This window comes from Dipodomys merriami, unplaced genomic scaffold (assembly GCF_024711535.1).
Source record: "Dipodomys merriami isolate MVZ:Mamm:240054 unplaced genomic scaffold, mDipMer1.0.p SCAF_644, whole genome shotgun sequence".
Lineage (NCBI taxonomy): Eukaryota > Metazoa > Chordata > Mammalia > Rodentia > Heteromyidae > Dipodomys > Dipodomys merriami.
In genome coordinates this window covers 35,471-57,953 of record NW_027206229.1, presented here as the reverse complement: position 1 = coordinate 57,953, position 22,483 = coordinate 35,471, and the positions used below count along the sequence as shown (strand labels likewise).

At 51.3% G+C, this 22,483-nt stretch overlaps 1 protein-coding gene across 3 annotated transcripts; it reads left to right on the top strand.

Moving 5' to 3' along the window:
* The first annotated feature begins 283 nt into the window (after positions 1–283).
* LOC138815484 (pre-B-cell leukemia transcription factor-interacting protein 1-like) lies at positions 284–20,442 on the top strand. 3 transcript variants are annotated; one of them, XM_070004904.1, is made up of 13 exons: positions 284–577; positions 991–1,040; positions 2,555–2,659; positions 10,644–10,730; positions 12,455–12,581; positions 12,829–12,896; positions 12,974–13,121; positions 15,224–15,457; positions 15,579–15,602; positions 15,845–15,927; positions 16,028–16,159; positions 17,836–19,067; positions 19,452–20,442. In XM_070004904.1, exons 1-13 carry the CDS (start codon positions 475–477, stop codon positions 19,549–19,551), a joined length of 2,493 nt encoding a protein of 830 aa, XP_069861005.1. In that variant the 5' UTR covers positions 284–474; the 3' UTR covers positions 19,552–20,442. The 3 variants fall into 3 exon arrangements, with proteins under 3 accessions (XP_069861005.1, XP_069861006.1, XP_069861007.1); XM_070004905.1 differs by lacking the exon at positions 284–577 and adding an exon at positions 834–852; XM_070004906.1 differs by lacking the exons at positions 284–577; positions 991–1,040; positions 2,555–2,659 and adding an exon at positions 8,360–8,417.
* Positions 20,443–22,483: the final 2,041 nt, after the last annotated feature.

Below are 22,483 nucleotides of genomic sequence, written 5' to 3'. Positions count from 1 at the left end.
ATAGGGGCGGGCAGTCGCTTTGGCAGCCCCACGGCCAGGACCTCCCGGACCGGCCCCCCGCCGGGTGGTACGGCCTGCAGTAGGGGTGGGCGGGTGGGCTCCGCGGCCATCCCGCGGACGGGCCCTGGCAGGCTCCCCCCACCTCCAGCGGGAAGCCTCACTCCACCGGGGCCGTGAGGGGCGCGGCATGCCGCCGCCGGGCTCCCCACCTAGGGTGGGTTCCCGGATCCCCTCCCCGCCGCGCCCGGTGGTGGTGGCCGAGTCCAGTTCCGGTTCCGGTTGCTGTGGCTCGGGGCGGGTGGCTGGCCCTGCGAGCGCGCACTTCGCGCTCTGGCTGGGCGCCACCCCTTCGCCGCGCCGACCGCTCTCCGCAGCGCGGGGGCCATGCTGCCCCTGACTCCCCTTCCGGGCGATGGTGCGGTCTGAGGACGCCTCCATCCCCCGCCACCGCCGCTGACTCCGGTCCCCCACTCCATGGCCGCCTCGGCGCCGCCCCCACCGGACAAGCTGGAGGGAGGTGGCGGCCCCGCACCGCCCCCTGCGCCGCCCAGCACCGGGAGGAAGCAGGGCAAGGCCGGTGAGCGCGCCCACCGAGGCCGGGGCAGGGGAGACCCAGGATTTGGGAGTCTTGGAGGGAAGAGCTGATAAATGGCGGGCGGTCTGTGGGACCTGGGGGGGAGGCTCCGGTGGAACAGATAAGTGGGTGTAGCTCTGAAGAGATTGGGGCCGGTGTCACATAGCCACCGCAGGGTTTGGAGTCTTGTTGAGAGCAGGAGGCACTTCAAGTTAGATGATATCAAGAAGTGGGGTATCTGTGATTTCAAGGAACACTCAACTGAGTCCGGTTTTCAGGTGATTTGAATTAGCATTTGTTAACTAGCCAAACAAGCACATAATGCAGTTAGAGTACTTTCGGGGAGAGTGGGAGAAAAGGACGTGGTAGAAACCTCAGGAAAACTTGCCTGTGTCTGCCTTTTGCTGCTCTTTCAGGTCTGCAAATGAAGAGCCCAGAAAAGAAGCGAAGGAAGTCAAATACTCAGGTGAATGGCCGTGGTTGGTGGGAGTCACTCTTAGCAGGCCCTAAATGCACTGGCTACAGATGTCCTGTTGTCATTCTGTGTCTTCCATCAGGCACAGAGGAAAGAGATAGCTGTCTTGTTCTATGTCTGGTTATTTCTGTCAACCTTATAATGAACGTGGGGGAAAATATTTTCCTCCAGGAGATGGTTTAAGCAAAAGTATTATTGGTGAGGATTATGGTCTTCCTTTCATTTTTCCTGTCCTGATGACATAATGATGATGAACTTAAGGAACTTTTTTTTTTGGCCAGACCTGGGGCTTGGACTCAGGGCCTGAGCATTATCCCCGAGCTGCTGCTGCTACTGCTGCTGCTGCTGCTTCTCTTTTTGCTCCAGGGGAGCACTCTACCACTCTACCACTTGAGCCACAGCACGACTTCTGCCTTTTTCTGTTTATGTGGTTCTGAGGAATTGAACCCAGAGCTTCAAGCATGTTAGGTAGGCAAGCACTCTACCACTAAGCCACATTCCCAGCCCGTAAGGACCTTTTTTTAAGTGTCAGGTGTCCTTTCATAGTTACTCTGCTTTTCAGAGAAAAGTCTGGTTTAAGAAAGTTATTATTGGGCTGGGAAGGTGGCTCAGTGGTAGAGCGCTTGCCTTGCATGCATGAGGCCCTGGGTTCAATTCCTCAGCACCACATGAGCAAAAAGAAAAAAAGCTGGAAGTGGCGCTGTGGCTCAAGTGGTAGAGCGCTAGCCTTGAGCTGAAGAGCTGAGCGACAGTGCCCAAGCCCAGAGTTCAGGCCCCACGACCTGACCAAAAAAAAAAAAAAAAATTTATTATTGTGGCTGGGAAGGTGGCTCAGTGGAGAGCGCTTGCCTTGCATGCTCGAGGCCCTGGGTTCGACTCCTCAGCACCACATAAACAAGAAAAAATCCGGAAGTGGCGCTGTGGCTCAAGTGGTAAAGGGCTAGCCTTGAGCTGAAGAGCTGAGGGACAGTGCCCAGGCCCAGAGTTCAGGCCCCTCTACCAGACCCCCCGCCCCCCGAAAAAAAAAGTTATTATTTATTTTTGTCAGTTGTGGGGTTTGAATTCAGGGCCTGGGCACTGTCCCTGAGTCTCTCTGTGCAAGGCTAGCGCTCTACGACTTGAACCACAACATCACTTCTGGTTTTCTGTGGGGGAAGGGAAGGTAGTTAATTGGAGATAGTCTCATGAACTTCACTGTCCAGTCTAGCTTTGAACCTTAATCCACAGCTCTCAGCTTCCTGAGTAACTAGTATTACAGGCATGAGCTACCAGCATCCCACTTGTTTTAAAAAAGTTATATACCTCATTTAGGGTCAGCTAGGATTTCAGCATAGTCCTGCCTGTTTTTCAAAACATATCCCTATGCTCAGCTTTTCTTTGCATTTTTAAGGTCCAACTTGAGTTTAGATCTGAGCCTTCATGGTGTGTATTGTGTTTGCCTCCATGGCTTGTATTGTGTTTAGTGTTTCCCTCCTTGACCCTCTTCTTCCTCTCTTTCTCACTAGGGCCCTGCATATTCACATCTGACAGAGTTTGCACCACCACCAACTCCCATGGTGGATCACCTGGTTGCATCCAACCCTTTTGAGGATGACTTCGGAGCCCCTAAGGTGGGGGGTGCAGCCCCTCCATTCCTTGGCAGTCCTGTGCCCTTTGGAGGCTTTCGTGTACAGGGGGGCATGGCTGGCCAGGTACCCCCAGGCTATGGCACTGGGGGAGGAGGGGGTCCTCAGCCGCTTCGTCGACAGCCTCCGCCTTTCCCTCCCAATCCTATGGGGCCAGCTTTCAACATGCCTCCACAGGGACCTGGCTACCCACCACCAGGCAATATGAACTTTCCCAATCAACCCTTCAACCAGCCACTGGGTCAAAACTTTAGTCCTCCTGGTGGGCAGATGATGCCAGGTCCAGTGGGAGGATTTGGTCCCATGATCTCACCCACTATGGGACAGCCTCCTAGGGGAGAGCTGGGCCCTCCTTCCCTCCCCCAACGCTTTGCCCAACCAGGGGCACCTTTTGGCCCTTCTCCTCTCCAGAGACCCGGTCAAGGGCTTCCCAGCCTGCCTCCCAACACAAGTCCTTTCCCTGGTCCAGACCCTGGCTTTCCTGGCCCAGGTAGTGAGGATGGAGGGAAGCCCCTGAACCCACCCGCTCCTACTGCTTTCCCCCAAGAGCCCCACTCAGGCTCCCCTGCTGCCGCTGTTAATGGGAATCAGCCCAGTTTTCCACCAAATAGCAGTGGGCGTGGTGGGGGCACTCCAGATGCCAACAGCCTGGCACCTTCTGGCAAGGCAGGTGGAGGCTCAGGGCCCCAGCCTCCTCCAGGCCTGGTGTACCCATGTGGTGCCTGTCGAAGTGAGGTGAATGATGACCAGGATGCCATTCTGTGTGAGGCCTCCTGCCAGAAGTGGTTCCACCGTGAATGCACAGGCATGACTGAGAACGCCTATGGGCTGCTGACCACTGAGGCCTCTGCCGTCTGGGCCTGTGATCTCTGCCTGAAGACCAAGGAGATCCAGTCTGTCTACATCCGAGAGAGCATGGGACAGCTGGTGGCTGCTAACGATGGGTGACTGACAGGGTGGTCTGGCAAAGTGTATATTTCCTCCCTGTTCTTCCAGAGTGATTGTCTAGCTCTTGGTTCTTGTTTCCACTGGCTTTCTATCCCCATGGAGCAGAAACACTGGTTCCTAGGAGCCTAAAAGAAATGGATGTGAGCAGGCAGAAGAGCCTGTATTTGTTACTTTTCTTGGAACTTATGCCTTGAGATCTACAGAGATCCAGGAAACCAAAGCCCTGCCGAGCAGAGCCATTTTTTTGTGCATTGCCCTCTAGCGGCCTGGGGGTGAAAAGTGGATGAAAGAAGTTCTGGAGAGCCCCTACTACCCGTGCCTAACACCCCTATCTAGACCCACAGCTCCAACGTTAGTTTTTAGAGTCAAGTATTAAGGTTTCTGGCTCTAAAAAGAAATGGGGTTCTTCATAGCCCTTTCATGGGCTTTGACAGTTTTAGGGACTATATGGGGATGTCTCCCCTTTTCTCTCCTTCCCTAGGCTTATCTAACTCCTCCCCATTCAGAGCACCAAATAGCTTGAAGAAGCAGGAGAGTGCCTGGCTATTGCAGTTTCTTGGTGATTTGGGGGCTTCAAGATAATAGGTAAGGTTGGGATGCTGTTAGGACAAATCTTCCTCATACCAAAGTCACTGGTTCTTTCTCAACTTTTCTTGCGCTTTTCTCATAATGATCATATATATATATATTTTGCCAAAAATTGGATATGTGGTTTTACAGACCAGAATATTTGAAGTTTGGGCCAACTTGATACTCTAGATTTTGGTGGTAACTCGCACCCCCTATCTGTTGCACATTATACTCCGTGCTGTTCTTCAGCTTTTGGTGCCCTTATTTCTCTGCCTCTCTGGCTTGATTGAACTAAAGCTTAGAAAGGCACAGAGCCTTTATACCTCATTTCCTTCCATATGAAAGGATCCAATTGAGGGCCTGACCCAGCCTTGGAGGCAGTAGGAGGCAGTGAGATCCTCATTGCCATGGCAACTAAAAGGTAGAAGAACCTGGAGGCTTTTTTTTTTTTTTAACTTCTATTCCTTTGCTATCCTTTGGTATCCTCTTGGGCCTGATGATCTAGCAATTCTCATTCCTCAGCCAAAGTCCTGCTCTAGACTCCCCTCCCCTCTTCCATTCTCCTTCCCTTCTCTTGCAGTTCTGAGGGGTTGAGCCCAGGGCCTCACCCAATACTGTAGGAGTTGAGCCACACTCCCAGCTCTTAAATTTTCATTTTGCTTTTGAAATAGAAATTCACTAACTTGGTCTGGGCTGGCCTCAAACTCATGATTTTCCTGGCTCTGCCTGTATTCAGAGCTGCTGGATTGCAGGTTTGTGTGCTACCACACCCATACCCAGCTGTTTTTATTTTTAAAACACTGTTTGTCAGTGATGAGATGGGCCTGACCTGGAGCCCCTTCTGGTGCTCTTTTTAGTCTAACAGTGAATGTGCACATTCCTCAAAGGGGTGGGGAGGCAGGCTGGGGGTGTGTCCTTCCTGAGAGGAGTCTGAGCTCTGAGCACTGGGTTTGGCTGAAAAGGCCCCCCTCCCATCTCTTACTACCCCTGCTTTCCTCAGTTCCTGCACATTGTCTGGAGGAGCCAGTAGGCCTTAGAGGCTGTGAAGAAAAGGGCTGGCTTTTCTCTCCCAGTTTCCCCAACGCCGAAACAGCATAGGTGGCAGCTCCCTGCTGCTCAACTTTTGTGTTGTGTTTGTTGTTCTGTTTGCCTCTCTTTTATTTGTTAGTATTTTTGTGTGGTCTCCACAGTTTGTAAAATGCTCCTGGGGAGTGTCTATCCCAACTGCCACCTTGTCCTCTACTTTTTGGAAGAAAGTGGGATGGCAGAGATGTGGTCATGGGATCTTTTGTATGGTTGGATTAATAAAATGACTTGAAAATCCAGACAAGGACTTCTTGCTGTTTATCTGCAAGAAGGTTGGGATGTGCCACTGTTACAGCTAATGTTGTGGCAGTACAGACCAGCAGAGATCAAGACCACTTTTTAGAGAGGATAAAGGAGTTTATTTTGGGCTACCTGAACCCGGCTAGTGCCAGAAAGAAGCTTGGATCCCAAGGGAGGAAGGACAGACTGGGTTTTACTCAAGCTGGTTGCATACAAAATGGGCATTAGGGGCTGGGAAGATGGCTTAGTGGTAGAGTGCTTGCCTTGCATGCATGAGGCCCTCCGTTCAAAATGGGCATTAATCAGATAAACAAAAGGTCAAGCAGGCTGACATCTTCTGACTAGGTGGACAGTTCCTTTCTAGTTGTATAGTAATGACATCCTGTTACTACCTCTTCTGTATTTAAAGTAATGCATTGTGGGCTTCCCACTACCAATTTAGATAGCCCCACTTAGTCTGCCCCCAACTCACAATGCAGGAGCAGCTCTACTTGGTCACATTCCAGCAAACTGTCCTTTACCTTGCACACAGTTATTAGAGAGGAATAATTCTTCACTAGGAGGATGCTTTGAAGGTAAAATGTCTACTCCCAAGGATCTTTGGAAGAGCTAGTGGCAGGAGGATTCAGCCCATTCCCAATCCCCAGCAGACTCTGCTGTGGTTGCCAAAGCTGGCCAGTGTTTCCCTATCCTTCCCTATGTCCCAAGCTGTGAGAAACCAGGTTTCCTTTCTGGGCACATTTCTGGACTGGGCCTGGAGCCAGGCAGGCGACTTAGCTCCAAGGCCCCTGGGAGACCCAATGTTTCAGATCTGGGTTTAGTGCCTACTTCTCCCTATTTGATGGACTAGCCATCAAATGTAGCTCCAATCATGAGAAGAGCATCCACACAGCCCATTTTCTTCCTCCCTCCCTCCTTCCTTTCCCTCCTTCCTTTCCTTCCTCCCTCCCTCTTTCCCTTTCCCTTTTCTATGCTGGTCCTGGGGCATGAACTCAGGGCCTGGGCACTGTCCCTAAGCTTTTGTGGTTAATTGGAGATAAGAGTCTTACAGAGGGGCTGGGAAGGTGGCTCAGTGGTAGAGCGCTTGCCTTGTATGCTCGAGGCCCTGGGTTCGATTCCTCAGCACCACATATGCAAAAAGAAAAAAGCCGGAAGTGGTGCTGTGGCTCAAGTGGTAGAGCTCTAGCCTTGAGCTGAAGGGCTGAGGGACAGCGCCCAGGCCCAGAGTTCAGGCCCACGACCAGACCCCCCCCCCCAAAAAAAAAAAAAGTCTTACAGATTTCCTTCCCAGGCTGGCTTTATTTTTTTTTATTTTATTTATTTATTTTTTTGGGTCCGGTTGTGGGGCCTGAACTCTGGGTCTGGGCGCTGTCCCTCAGCCCTTCAGCTCAAGGCTAGCGCTTTACCACTTGAGCCACAGCGCCACTTCCGGCTTTTTTCTTTTTGCTTATGTGGTGCTGAGGAATCGAATCCAGGGCCTCATGTATTGCAAGGCAAGTGCTCTACCACTGAGCCACCTTCCCAGCCCCCCCAGGCTGGCTTTAAACCGCAATCCTCAGATCTTAGCCTCCTGAGTAGCTAGGATTACAGGTATGAACTACCGGTGTCTAGTCCAAATTTAATTGTTTAGATGCTTTTCATATTCCATTCTCAACCCCACTCCTGTTTTTTTTTGTTGTTGTTTTTTGTTTGTTTTGTTTTGAGCTACAGCACCACCTCCAGTTTTCTGGTGATTTATTGGAGATAAGAGTCTCACAGGGGCTGGGAAGGTAGCTCAGTGGTAGAGTGCTTGCCTTGCATGCATGAGGCCCTGGGTTCGATTCCCCAGCACCACATAAGCAGAAAAAGCCAGAAGTGGCACTGTGGCTCAAGTGGTAGAGTGCTTGCCTTGAGCTGAAGAGCTGAGGGACAGCGCCCAGACCTAGAGTTCAAGCCCAGGACTGGCAAAAAAAAAAAAAAAAAAAAGAGTCTCACAGATTATCCTTCCAGGGCTGGCTTTGAACCATGATCCTCAGATCTCAGCCTCCTGAGTAGCTAGGATTATAGGTGTGAGCTACCAGCACCCAGCTCCCACTCCTGTTTTTTGTTGTTCCTGTTTTGCTTTTTGAGAGGGAGTAGGTAACCCAGACTGACCTAGAACTCACTATCTTGCGTTGCTTCAATTCTGGGATTATACTTACAACCTGCTCCTTTTTAGTTGTGGGGCTTGACTTTAGGGCCTGGGCAATGTCCCTGAGTTTTCTGCTCAAGGCTAGTGCTCTATCTTTGAGCCATTTCTGGTGGTTAATTGGAGCTAAGACTCTCATGGACTTTCCTGCCTGGGCTAGCTTTAAACCGTGATCTTCAGATCTCAGCCTCCTTAGTAGCTAAGATTATAGGCATGAGCTCCAGTGTCTCCCCCGCTCCCCCCCCCACTTTTTTTTTTTTAGCAGCAGCACCTCAGTTGGCTGGCTGTTAGGGCCAATGAGGAGCATAGCAGGCTATTTCTAAACCAACAGATTTGCCACCTGTCCTTTCTCCTCCCCCATCCCACAGCTGTCTCTGTCTGTCTGTGGCCCAGTGTGGCTTCTTGTGTCATCTCAGGAGACACCAGCATTTCAGTCAGGGTCTTCTAGAAACTCTAATCACTAGGAAAGAAAGGGAGGTAACTCAATTCAGTTTGTAGAAGTCCCCAGTTGCCCACCAGGAGGCAAAAGCAGGTTAGGGTGCTCTGTAGATCTCCCTTCCCACCCCCTGGCTCTCCAATTCTAGCTCTTATTCGCTGAAAGTTTCCACCCTCCTCGAGGAAGTCTACTTTTTATTGGTTAGTGGCAGTTCACGTGATCCGTTCTTTTCTTGTGCTGGAAAACTGGGCTGACTGCTACAAGTTTAGCTGAAGACTGAAGCAGAGCTGGGTCAGGTAATGCCCTTGTTGGGAAGGGCCCACAGACTCCCTTATCCCCAGATAAAGGGAGAGATGAAAGTCTAGGAGGACTGGGTACAACATTGGATCCATGCAGCTGCTTTTCTAGGACCTAAGGGACCGGGGTAGGAGGGAGGTGGATATTTCTAACTCAACGACTTGTTCTGAGTCTCTCAGGCAAGTTCTTGTTGCCCTAGGTCTGTTTGCCAGAGAGGTCTGGGGGAACAATTGTTGGGTTAAAATGAGCTGGAGACTTCGTAACTTCTTACAGAGTGGGAGAGCTCCCCCTTTAGCTGTTTCTTAGAAATGACAGACGTCTTTGACAACTTTTCAAGATGTTTTTGTTGAATCTTGTCAGAATGAGGAGAATGGGATGGTGGGGAGAGAGGGAATTTTCTTCCCAGAGGTTTTTTTTTTTCCCCAGAAGAAAAAACTCTGAAAATGGCAGGAAAGGGTGGAGAATAAGTAGCAGAAGAAATTTCCTAATAAGGCAGTGAGATGCTGCCTTGGGAGAACTGGGTATCTTGGAATCTTGGGTGAACACACCAAGAGACAGGTATCATAGTTTAGGACCCCAAGTGCAGGGGTTCCAGACTATCTCTTGTCTCTAAACTATTTGTCTTGTTGACCCAAATACTGTTGCTGGTTTCTATGGAGACATTGGGTCTGACATCACTCTGGTTGCCATGGTGCCTGGTTCTGGAGGACCTGATCAGGCTGTACAAAGCCAGGGATAAACAGGGACTTCAGCCCAAGCTGCTGCCACTTCCTTCCTGACACCACCTGTTAACAGTCACTAGCAGCAATGGGGGGTGGGGAGATGATGACAGAACAGTGGGGGAGAGACAGAGAACAGAAGGCTGAACAGCAATGTCTATGGATATCTATAGAAACCTACCGGTGGTAGTATCCTATTGGATTTGAAAGCAGTGATGGCAGCCATTCTCCTGGTTCTGCATGGAGAGAGAGAGAGAGAGAGAGAGAGAGAGAGAGAGAGAGAGAGAGAGAGAGAGAGAGAGAGAGAGAGAGAGAGAGAGAGTGTGTATGTATGTGTCTGGGAGGCATGAACATTACAGAAGAGTCTTTCAGGTGTCTTTTACCCATCCTGGTCTTGAATCTTCATTTGCAAGAACCACAGAAGGTGATTAGCCACGCAGGACTTGAAACCAGCTGAAACAGATGGGGGCCATGTGGCTGGTTTCAAGGGTAGCACTGCCTGAGCCTCTCAGCCCACTTACCTTTCCCACTGTTGTTTTACACATACTGTCTTTTTGGTTCTGTGGGAAGCAGTTATTTATCTTCCTCTGGGAGATCACCATCCATGCAGGAGTTTGAGGGGTCAGCTCATCTGTCACTTTACCATATCTGGTCCCATTTGCAGCTTCCCAGCCTGACAGCATAGTCTTGACCTTCTTTCTTGCCTTGCTTTGTGTCAGGCTTTGGAGGCTGAAGTCATGCCCTCATCCTGACCTTGCCAAGTCAGAGCAGATAAGCAGAGGATAGGACCAGAGTCCTGTAACAAGGAGAGTGACTTAAGGTGTACTGTGTAGACTAAGCTCTACCAGCACTGCTTAGTCCTGGGTGTACTTGAGAATCTAAGAGGGTGAAGCTACATGCACAGCTCTGTCCCAAAGAAAGGAAGGGAAATCACAGCCAGTGAGTGCTAAAAACCTAGAACCAGATATAGAGAGGACTGGTGAGGAGTTGACAGTGGAGATTGAGGCTAGAAGGAAACAAACATCACATCTCTCCTGACCCTAGTGGCCCTTCTCTTCAGCGGGTGTTTGTGAGCTGCCTGATTTTGTAAAGGGGGAGGCCTTATCATGTTGTTTTCCTTAATCTTATTCTTTTTTTTTTTTTTTTTTTTGGCAAGTTGTGTCAGCCTTTTTGGGCTTTCTCCTCCCTGACTATTAACATCAGAGGGTTGAACCCGATGTTCCCAGGGCCTTTCCAGTACTAGCTTCTTTGACCTTTCAAGGTCAGTACAGTTTTCAAAGGCCTGTGGAGCTGGGAAGAGACAGCTTCTCTGTGGCTGTTGGCAGGTGCTGATTTGCAAGGCAAATACTGCCCAGAAGAGCTGAGGGATCAGGGTCAAGACTGGAAGCAGCCTGGATTCTGGAGGCTGCTGCCCAACTCTCTATCCTTAGAACTTTGCCAAGTTTGCTTTCCACATCCTGCCTCTTCTAAAGGAGCTTCCTGTCCTAAGAGAGCCTTCCTCCACAGGTGGCAGCCCCAACAGCCCCTGGGACCTCAGCAACTATGGCCTCCTGCCCAGACTCAGATAATAGCTGGGTGCTTGCCGGCTCAGAGGTAGGAAGAACTGTCCTGGGAACCACATTTGGGGGTGGGGCTGCTGGGCTAAACTACTCTCTGGGTCCATCCTCTTCCTTGCTCCTGAGAATGAACTGCATTGCCTACTGTTGGTTGTTAAAAAAAATTTCAATGGCCGAGAGACCTGGCCCTGGCATCCAGTGCTGGGACTTGGGTCATACATGGAAGGGAAGGTATCATTTGGGTAAACTGAGAGGATTAGGGAGAGAGTTCTGGTGGGGAGATCAGGCAACATGGGGGAGACATGTTGGGGAGAGAGAGGAAGTCATTGGTTGAGGTAGAGACAGGGCAGAGCCAGTGTTGGAGTGAGGCTGGGAATCTAGCAAGCTTGAAAGGTGTGGTAAGGCAGACAGGCCTTATCCTGATGGCCGATCAGTGAAGGGGTTGGGCAGAGGGCGAAGCCACTCTGTAGGCTGACTGGGAACAGGAACAGTTATTTCCAAAGGTCTGTAGCTGTCCAGATAGGAGTTGTTGCGACGGAACCTTGAAAAGAGAGAAGAGCTGTCAGGATAAGACACTGGTAAATAAAAAGGGGATAGGGAGAATATATCCCAGGAATCTCAGAGAGATCCCAGCCCCAGTGACTTTGTATCTTAGAGCCACCAGAAACCAGGTTTGGTGGGTCATGCTATAATCCTAGAAGTAGAAGGATTATAAATTGTACCTGCCCACCTTGGACTACTGGTCAACATATATAGGCCAGGAGGCCATTTTTTTTTAAAGTCAGGGTGGGAAATGGAATTCCTTTTAGACATTGTGACTTTGAGGGGCCCTTGAGGAGCACAGCTGGGACTGAGGAGTTTTCCTCAGTAGTAGCACTGGAGCAGGACACAAGGACTAGGGCTTACTGATAGAGTGGGTGGCAGGTTGGGGAGAAGACAGGCATTGTGATGTTGGTTGGCCTTGGCCTTCTGTAGGGGTGTCTTTGCTGACAGCTGGGGACTTTGGCTAAGCCATTTTTCCTCTCTGTCCTCTTCTGGAAAACCAGTGTTGTGATGCTTGCCTTGTAAGAGTTTGCAAAGAAACATACTAAAGTCAAGAATTGTTTTTGGAGAGGGAACAGGAGCTACAGACAGGGTGGGCAGTCTATGAGCCTGCCAAGGGGAAGCATGCAGAAAGCCGAAGCTTTCTGTGTCCAGGGCTGGAGGCCCAGCCAGCAAAAAGACACTACTAGTGGGTATCAGGCTGGCTGTAGCAGGGGGAAGTTAGGTTTCTGTCAGCAGCTATGGGGAAATGGGTTTGGGGATGGAGAGAGGAGACAGTGGGAAAAGCCAGAAAAGCTTAGAAGTTAGAAGTGGTCGGGCTAATGGGAGAGTGGCTGTAGAATGTCCCTTAAATGTATCTGTGACCCTCGGGCTCCCAGCAGGCTCTGTTCTTTTGCCATCTCCTCCTATCTCCTACCCCTCAGTTACTGACGATCTTGTGGGTCAGGAAGAGCTCAGGCTCCAGCCAGCCTTCCTTAGAGGCTGCCAGGCTTATACAATGGTCCAGGGCCTTCATGGTTTCACAGGAGCCTGGCCTCTGGGAGCAGTGAGTGAGGTTCATGAATGACTGAGTTGAGTCCCACTTTGAATCTACTTGCTACTGAGCAAGACGTGGGCCAGGGTCCCTGAGGGTAGCCCACCAGCCCCTGTGCTTCTGACTTTGTCCTGCCTTTCTTTCTTTGGATCATCCCTGAGCTCACCCCACATCCTACCCCACAGAACCTACCTGTGGAAACCTTGGGCCCTGAACACAGGACAGATCCAGAATCTAAGAGATCTACTCAGGACCCTGGGATCATCTCCAAGGCAGATGGTGAAGAATTGGTTGAGACCTTGGATGGAGAAGGTAAAGGGCTCTACAGAGAGGGAGGTATGGCTGCCTTCCATCTTCTGGAGTGTCTGTCTCCTCAGGGAAGGGGATGCTTCTTGGTCTTATTTCCCTATTAACTTCAGGTTATAGACTTCTGTCTTAACCACCCAGCCTTTTTTTTTTCTGCCTCTTACAACCTGTTGGGGTTCAATTAGACCTGGAGAGCTGTGTAGGAAGTTCAGTTGGGGACAGTGTTTTTTCCTTGGCTTTTCTCCTACCAAAGGAACCCTCTTCCAGACTGAAAGCCCCCAAAATGAAAGTCCCACTCAGGAAGAAGAGACCAAGGCCAAGGTGAGGATCTTCACCCGGGGAGGGAAGGAAGGTAGTGGGAGAGGGAGAGGACACTGCACACAGCTATGTCCACACAGGGTGTTCTGGAAGGTGATGATCATGGTATGGAGCCTCCTGGTCCAGGAGACACATTGGTCCAGGAAGACTTGCCGGAAACTTCCATGGTGACAAGCCTGGGACCAGACCCAGAGGACCTGGAGAATCCTCCCCCAAGTCCCAAAACAGGTGATGGCTCTCTCCTTGCTTCCTTCCCTCACTGTCCTAGCAGGTATTGGAAAGGGAGCAGCTATCGTTCCTGAGCACATTTTCAAGTCCACCCTGGATTTTGCAGCTTGGTGCTCTCCTTCCTCAGTACACTGAAGCTCAGAGAAATTGACTTGAATGAGGTCACAGTGCAGGGCCAATAGCTGGTTGACTCCTCTCTTCCTTGTGTCCTCCTCTTCTCTTGATTCTAGAACTCAACATTAATTTCTAGAGTCCCTTATATTCACTCCACAAAGAAGCCCATATTTACTGGGTGCTGGTTGCTCATGTCTATAATCCTAGCTACTCAGGAGGCTGAGATCTGAGGATCACGGTTCAAAGCCAGCTAGGGCAGGAAAGTTCTGTGAGACTCTTACCGCCAATTAACCACTCAAAAACCAGAAATGGCACTATGGCTCAAGTGGTAGAGTGCTGGCCTGAGCACAAAGAAGCTCAAGGACTATGCCCAAGCCCTGAGTTCAAGCCCTACAACTGACCGCCCTTCCCCCCCCCCCAAAAAAAAAGATGCTGTGTTAGAAGCTCCCAATCTACAGCCCCTCCCTGGCTTCCTGAGAACCATGGGCCTGTGCTGTAACACAGAACCTTCTCAATGCAGACATCTGGCCTCACGCCTCCAGATGCTGCAGCCTTAGCCTACATTGTTCTCTTCCTCCTGCCCTCTCTACCTACTCTGTATTCACTTCCATTCATAATGGCACCTCCAGTTATCCCTGCTTCTCTCTTGTTCTCCTGACTGAACTACCTCCCTCTCTGAACTACCTCCCTCTCTTTTGGGAGGCCCTTAATTGCATCTCCTTTATGTACCTCCTCATAGGTCTAACTTGTGTCTTTGGCTCAGTGTTAGAATGTGTCCCAGGAATCTAAGAGAGATCCCAGCCCCAATGACTTTGTGTCTTAGAGCCACGAGAAACCAGGTTTGGTGGGTCATGCTATAATCCCAGAACTTGGGAGACTAAGGTAGGATTGTACATTGTTCCTGCTCCAGCCTGGACTACTGGTCAACATAAATAGTCACTGCCCTGATTGAAAGCAAGCTCCTAACCCACAACCCCTCCTTTGCCCTCCCCAGAACCCTAATACAGGCCCAGAGGTTTGTTCCAGGCTGTAACCCTGGCATACAAGAGTTGTCTCTGTTGAAGACTGACAGGGGCCAAAGGGGAGGGGTAGGAGAAGCTGAGACCTGGAGCCATTTAGGAGCAGCCACAGTGGTCAGGCAAAGGTGATACAGACTTGACCTAAAACAGGGCCCATGGGCTTGTGAAGAAGGTAGACTCTTGAAGTTCAGGGGCAGGCTTATCCAATTATTTGGAGAGGTCAGCCTAATGGCAGCAGTGGTACTCGTCCCTAATTTGGGAAACTTCAGGAAAGAGCCATTTTGAAGGGCAGTGTGCTGAATGGTCCATGAGGAAAACAGGCCTGGCTATAGGCAGGACCACAGGCTCAGGGTTCTGGGGAAGCCAGGGAGGGACTGTCAGTTAGGAGCTTGTTTACAGTCAGGGCAGTGAGTGGGGTAGGTGAGAGAGTTATGATCTTGTGGGAAGTGTGAGATGCTTAGAACTAGGAAGGTTCTAAGGGAGAAGATCAGGGAAGAACCAAGATGGCAGAATGAGTGGCCAGAGAATTGGGAGCATTTCCAGAAGGGTGGTTGTCCAAGCTGATGCCAGGTACATGTTGAAGGAAGGAAGTTTCATTTATTTATATATATATATATATATTTATTTATTTTTTGGGTCCGGTCGCGGGACCTGAACTCTGGGCCTGGGCGCTGTCCCTCAGCTCTTCAGCTCAAGGCTAGCGCTCTAGCGCTTGAGCCACAGTCCCACTTCTGGCTTTTTTCTTTTTGCTTATGTGGTGTTGAGGAATCGAACCCAGGGCCTCGAGCATGCAAGGCAAGTGCTCTATCACTGAGCCACCTTCCCAGCCCCAGAAGATTCTTTTAGCATGAAAGTGGCTTTTTTTTTTTTTTTTGGTAGATGGGCTAGGGGTCTCCCTGTGCCTTCCTCCTCTTCCCCTCTCTCCCTGGGTCCTGTCTCTTGTTGCCTTATTGTCCTGTCCCCCATCAGTTTGGATCAGGGAGGAGGGCCGCTGCTCTAGCAGTGAGGATGACACTGACGTGGATGTGGAGGGTCTGCGGCGACGGCGAGGCCGGGAGCCTAGCCCACTGAAGCCTGTGGTGTCCTTGGATGTAGAAGACCAGGCCAGAGGCGAGGGTTCAGGTGGGGAGCTGGGCATCTCCCTCAACATGTGCCTCCTTGGGGCCCTAGTTCTGCTGGGCCTGGGGATCCTCCTCTTCTCAGGTGAGTGACTCTCTGCTGTGGGGCCTTTGGCCTGCACTCTGGCCTTGCCATCCTATCCTGCTCCCTTGTTTACCCCACCTCCTCCCCTGAGGCCTCACCAGACTCCTATCTCCCTCCTCAGGTGGTCTCTCAGAGTCAGAGACTGGTGAGTCCTTATTTATTGTGTGAATGTGAATGTTGGGGTCTTCTGGATTGGGGATTAGGTGTGTTAGGGGTTGTACATTATTTCTCACATATTGATGTTTCAGCTTTTCAGTGTGTCCCTGGGCTCTGTACCTCACTGGACTCTCGGCCAAGGGATGTGTCTAGGGCAGGAGGGGTGACTGGGAGAGGACAGAATGGGTTCTGGTTGTTTTGGTGCCCCGTTCAGACTTTGCTTTTTCACAGGGACCATGGAGGAGGCAGAGCTGCAGGTCTTCCCAGATCCTGGGTTGGAGGCTGAGCTGGTAGATGCTGTTGGGGACAGGCAGGTATGTGCAGATATCTCTACAGGTGTGTGGCACCTGGTGGCAAGAACCTGTCTGCCCTGGCTTTTGGGCAGTATGAAGCAACCAGTTCTTTTGCTTTCAGGATGGGCTAAGGGAACAGCTTCAGGCCTCAGTGCCCTCTGATGGTGTCCCTAGTCTGCAGAACATGGGCCTTCTGCTGGACAAGCTGGCCAAGGAGAACCAGGACATCCGGCTGCTACAGGCCCAGCTGCAGGTATCAGCAGGAGGGAGCGGGCGTGGCTAGCCCAGGTGTCTGTCCTAGTGACCACCTCTCAAAGAAGTTTTCCCTACTTACCCACACCCTGAGCCTCCTCTTTTCCTCTCATAGCCATGGTGTCTTCCTGATTCCCTGTTCACATCCCTCATGCTAGAATCTGCACCAAGGCTGGCATAGTTGTTTCATGTGGCATGTCAACTCTGATTATTTGTATGGTCTTCCTGGACATTGTATAAATCAGGCTTTGAAGAATATGCCAAACTGGATGCTGGGGGTTCATACTTGTAGTCCTAGCTACTTAGGAGGCTAAGATCTTGGGATCATGGTTCAAAGCCAGCCCAGGCAGGGAAGTCAGTGAGACTCTTATCTCAAATTAGCCACCAAAAAGCTAGAAGTTGAGCTGTGGCTCAACTGGTAGAGTGCCAGACTTGAGAAGAAAAAAAAAAAAGGCTCAGGGACAGTGCTCAGGCTTTGAGTTCAAGCCCCAGGACCAGCACAAAACAAAACAAGAAGAACACATCAAGGCTATGCCAAGCACTGGGATCAATTAACAGTGAGGGAACGGGAGGTAGAAATGAGGCCATGAGAGCCAAATATTGTCTCTCTTTACTGAAAGTTAAGAAGTGTATACTAATAGAGGACATAGATGCAGAGACCCAGAATGACATTTGGGCATCCCAGAGTCTGGTTCTGGTTTGAGGATGTGAAAGAGGATGAGAATCAAATCCTCTAGGTTTCCCAGGCAATGAAATAGGTTCAGGTCAGGCATCCATTGTAACTTTTTTCCCCCTCCTTAGTGTTGGGGATTGAGACCAGGGCTTTACCCATGTAAGGTGAGAACTGTACCAGTGGAGTTTCATTTTCAACCAAATGGAATTGGGGTAGAAGGCATTGGGCCCATTCTGACAAGGACTTTTTTTTTTGGGTTGGTCATGGGGCTTGAACTCTGGGCTTGGGTGCTATCCCTGAGCTCTTCAGCTCAAGGGCAGTACTCTACCATTTGATGTTGGTTTTTTTTTTTTTTTTTTTGTCAGTTGTGGGCCTGAACTCTGGGCCTGGGCGCTGTCCCTCAGCTCTTCAGCTCAAGGCTAGTGCTCTACCACTTGAGCCACAGCGCCACTCCCGGCTTTTTCTGTGTATGTGATGCTGAGGAATTGAACCCAGGGCCTCATGCATGCAAGGCAAGCACTCTACCACTGAGCCACCTTCCCAGCCCTACTCTACCATTTGAGATGCAAACTTGAGCCAGAAAACTTCCAGTTTTCTGGTGGAGATAGGGTTTCACTGCTGGGTGTCAGTGGCTCACGCCTGTAATCCTAGCTACTCAGGAGGCTGAAATCTGAGAATCATGGTTCGAAGCCAGCCAGTAGGAAAGGATGTGAGACTCTGATCTCCAATGAATCACCAGGAAGCTGGAAGTGGTGCTGTGGCTCAAGTGATAGAGTCCTAGCCTTGAGCTGAAGAGCTGAGGGACAGCGTCCAGGCCCAGAGTTCAAGCCCCATGACCAACCAAAAAAAAAGAGTTCCATGGACTTTCCTGCCCAGGCTGGCTTTGACTAGCTAGGATTCCTGCCCAGGCTGCCTCCTGACTAGCTAGGATTACAAACATGAGCCACTGGCTCCTGGTCTGACAAAGACTCTTGTCATTTCTTCCATTCCTAATTGCATTTAAGGCCCAGAAAGAAGAACTTCAGAGCCTGATGCAGCAACCCAAAGGGCTGGAGGAGGAGAATGCCCGGCTCCGGGGAGCCCTGCAGCAGGGTGAGGCCTCCCAGAAGGCCCTGGAGTCAGAGCTGCAGCAGCTGAGGGCTCGGCTCCAGGGGCTAGAGGCCAACTGTGTTCGTGGCCCAGATGGGGTATGCCTCAACTGGGGCAGAGGCCCGCAGGGTGGCAAGGCCACTGAAGAGCAAGGTCATAGGGGACAGGAGCCAGACCCTGGCTTCCTGGAGCAGCAGAAACGGCTGGAGGCTGAGGCCCAGGCCCTTAGGCAGGAGCTTCAGAGGCAGCGGAGATTGCTGGGGTCTGTGCAGCAGGACCTGCAGAGGGGCTTGAAGGCAGCTGGCCGAGGAGCCCCTGCTCATGCCAGCCTGACAGAACTGGGCCACAGGTTGGCTCAGACTCTGCAGGGCTTGGAGCACTGGGGCAAGGATCCTGCTGTGCGTGCCAATGCATCTGAGTCCTGGTATCAGAAGCCTCGCTTCCAGAATCCCAGAGAGTGGAGTGGAAAAGAAAAATGGCACAGTGGGCAGAAGGACAGAAAGGCTGAGCACTGGAAGCATAAGAAGGAGGAATTTAGCTGGGAGAAGAAGAAGAAGAGCTGGGAGGGCGAGGAGGACCAAGAGCTGTCAGGGAGGTGGAAAGAGGGTAAGCAGAGGGTAGAGGAGTTGGGGAGCAGGAAGGATGGCAAACGACAGGACCCCAAAGAATCCCAAAGGAAAAGCGGGAGCCCCCACTCTGAAGAAAGGCAGAAGCATCCTTGGAGGAAGGAGGGAGCTAAAGGCAGTCATGATCCCTTGCCCCCCTGGGAGCAGCTTTTGAGACACAAGTACCGGGCACCCCAGGGCTGCTCAGGTGTGGATGAGTGTGCCCGGCAGGAGGGCCTAGCCTTCTTTGGCATGGAGCTGGCCCCGGTACGACAACATGAGCTGGCTTCTTTGCTGAGGACATACTTGGCTCGCCTGCCTTGGGCAGGGCAACTGACCCAGGAGCTGCCCCTCTCGCCTGCTTACTTTGGTGAGGATGGTATCTTCCGTCATGACCGCCTTCGCTTCCGGGATTTTGTGGATGCTTTGGAGGACAGCCTGGAGGAGGTGGCGGTACGACAGACAGGTGACGATGACGAAGTCGATGACTTTGAGGACTTCATCTTCAGCCACTTCTTTGGTGATAAAGCACTGAAGAAGAGGTGGGCAGTTCTGGGGGCGGGTCACCTGAATGGCAGGGGTGGGTGGGGCAGGAGGAATGCGAAGGAACACTTAGCTGTGAGCGAACCCTGGCTTGGGGACTTCTCTCTCAGTCCCCAGCTGGCACTCATGTGTCTTCCCTGTCTTCCTGTGAGGGACCACAGTGGTCCTGAGGAACCCTCTTTTGGGCTAGGGGATTTTTCTCTGATTGTCCTGTCCTACCTGTCCTTGCATGTACCTTGTAGCTCTCTAGCTGGAGCATTCATCCAAGAACAGCCCTTGCCTCCTGTGGCAGTTGCCTGAGTTCTCTTTTAGGAAGAAGTGGGTACCCATCTTTTCTTGTACTGACCAGTGAAGGCCTCCTTCTATTCCATGTCTTTCCACAGGTCAGGGAAAAAGGACAAGCACTTGCGGAACCCCAGAGTCGTGGGGTCCCAGGAGGAGCACAGCCACTACCACCACCATCAGCATCACCACAGGGGCTGATTCCTGCACCTGCCCTGGGGAGTGGCCTAGCCCACCATCCCCATCTGAACCCTAGAGGCCAAGCTCCCGCCATCCAGCTGTCCTCCCTTGGCTCTTTGGTGTCCTTGGATGTCCTTCACTGTGGAAAGGGACAGCACCCGGCCCTGCACTGATTCCACTTTCATTAGAAAAAGGCCTTTCCTGGACCTGCTGTTCTGTCTTTGCAAATGTATGCAAATACCCCGGCCCTGGGCTGCACCCTGCAGCCTGATTGTGTGGTGCCAATGTGCAGGGCCCTTGGGAGAGGAGTGGGGAGGATGGGTGGGTTTCTGAACCTGAAAGCCAAAGAGCTTTTGTCCTCTTGTGTATGTGTGTTATCCTCCTCCACATGCTGACAAGGCGCCTTCTGGGACGTGACTAGAGCTGCTGGCTGGAAGCCCAGCGTGAGGACTTGCCCTGGGGTTTTGTTAGATTTGGAAGTAACTGTCCCCTGGGGGAGGGGGGGTGAAGTCCCCTTTTACTCCTGCTTTTCACATGGCCTTACCTCCCCATGTGAACTATAGAGCTTTGCCACTTGAGGGGAGGGGGCGGTTCTAAGCACAGGGGACACCTGAGTAGCTGGGTGCCCTCCTAGGCACTGGTACTTAGCTCCTTTTCCCAGATGCCCTTTCCTTTTGCCTCACCTTCCTCATGAAGCCTCCGCCTTTGAGGCTGGGTCCTCATGTTATCCAATGCTGCACTGTCTGTCCCACTGGCTGATGGAAAAATGTCAGCTTTGGAGTCTAAAGCCTTGAGCTCCAGTCCAGGCTGGGTGGTCCTGGGGTAAGTCATCTCTGGGGATACTGGGTTATTGTCCTCAGAAACAGAGATGAAAGGACTGAGAGAGGAAATAAAGCAAATGGATGTCCTGTTTTTGGCATTCAGAAATTTTGCCTTTTTTGGAGCAAGGTTGGAGAAGAGAGTTCTCACCGCAGTCCCCTGGGGCAGGGGTAGAGGGAGGTGAGGGGTTGGGGGGGAGGGGAATACAGAGATGAGGGATCCACTAGGTGGCACCCTGGCTCTGCATTTCTTGAATACTTTCCTCCCCACTATTTACCACCCCCAAGTCTCAGACCCCCCCTTCCCCCCCCCCCACACACACATACATTTACTACCTGTCAATAAGACCCAGAATCCCTTTGACTATTTATTTGGGAAGTCCTTTCTCAGATCCAGTGTCACCCTTTTTTTTGACAGCACACTGGGCTTCTTGACAACCCTGGTAATGTAGATAGTGCTAGAGGCAAAGTGGTATGAGCACAGCCAGCACTCAGAACCGGTCAGCTGTGTTGTCAGTTACAAAGGGGTAGGTCTAGGGGCTCTGGAAGCAGGAGCCCTAGGAGGAAGGTCCTAGGAGGCTGTAATTGATTTCTGGATTATTTAGCAAGTGCCTATGTGCCACTGTTTAAGTGCTTAAAATGTGTGATTCAGGGGCAGAGCAGGCCAGGCTGGGATGGAACTAAGATCACTTATTTCGCAAACATTTATAAAGTCTGTGAACCAGAAATAGTGAGGCCCTGGTAATACAGAACCTCCTTAAGAAGCTTGTAGTCTAATGGAGCCTGCATTCTGCATCAGAAAGGGTTGTATTTAGGTCTGAGGAAGAACTTCCTGTCAGGCAGAAGGTAAGTGATAAAAGCTGGAGAAAGACTTCAATTTCTGGAGTAAGGGTGGAGAGGAGTCAGTGCAGGCTCACCCAGGGCCAGCTGTGTGGACCACCGTTTCTCCTCTTCTAGAGTCTCAGAATTCTTACTGTCTGAGTAGCAGACTTGTAACCCTGATGCTGAAAGAGATTCAGGCCAGTGGGTAGGCAGGGAGATGCTGGGCCTGTGGTGGGGGATGTGCGTGGGTCTTTCATGGGCCTCTCAAGTCTTTTAGTTTCATTTCTAGGGCCCATTTCCCTTGTTTGCATAACGAACTCTAGGGCCTTTGGGAGGTCCCCAAGCCCCCTTCTCCTTACCTATTCAGGAAGCAGATCTGCTGATCTGGAAATTTTCAAAGAGTCATTGCCCTAAGAGACATGTTGGGGAGGGCTGAGTGATCCTCCCATGCAACATAGCTCTGAGGCCTCTTTATCACCCCCATGTGGCCCAGCAATGCTGGTAAAGAGGGAAGACCCAGCCAGACCACAGGGTGTGAAGTTAGGGGGTGGGGGGTGGACAACACTGTCTCCTTCAACATAGCTTGGGAACAGGCCTTTGGGAGAGGTAGGGTAGAGGTAATCCTGTGGGTGGAGCCACTGGACTCTGCCACACATCCCTGTTGGCTTTCCAGGGTCTAGGCTTGGCCCTTCCAGTTTAAACCCTCTCCCTTGCCTTCTGGTCTTTTCCATCCAAATGAGCTCCCTGAACTCATTGGGAAAGGGACCTGTTGCCTAAAACCACAGCTCTGGAAGGCTGGAGTTGGAGTGGAGGGTAGCCCTGGACTTTCTTTCCTTCTCTTCCTTTTACATTCAAGACTGAACCCCGGACAGGAACTCTTGAATTTTAGGCAAATACCATTGAGTCACACTCCTTGTTTTGGTTTTGTTTTTTGAGATGGGATCATACTTGTAAGGTCCATTCCTGGACGATGAACAGACCTCGCCCAGTACCTGCGTTACCTAGGCAACTGGGATACCTGGAAGAGGTCACGTCCGCATCTGCTGAGGTCACATCCTAACCTGATGTGGCCACACCTTTCTCCCACCTGATCCCACTTCCCTTTACCTGGACACACCCTTCCCCGCCCCCTACCCTATATAAGGCCTAAACCGCCGCCAGACCGCCCTCTTTTTTTCTTTTGCCAGCCGCGTGGAGTGCCAACCTTGCCTGGTTCCAGCAGGTCTACTGAATAAACCCCTTACCTGAATACCACGTGCGTGGTGCAGTTTCAGTTCTTACTCGGTCACCTCTTTTTAAAAACCTAACATAAA

Bases quoted from the DNA above. Each gene is read 5' to 3' on its own strand.
- LOC138815484 (XM_070004904.1), top strand. From the start codon at position 475: ATGGCCGCCTCGGCGCCGCCCCCACCGGACAAGCTGGAGGGAGGTGGC. The intron at 578-990 runs GTGAGCGCGCCC...CTGCTCTTTCAG, and splicing joins GAGGAAGCAGGGCAAGGCCG to GTCTGCAAATGAAGAGCCCA. The intron at 10,731-12,454 runs GTAGGAAGAACT...CCTACCCCACAG, and splicing joins GGGTGCTTGCCGGCTCAGAG to AACCTACCTGTGGAAACCTT.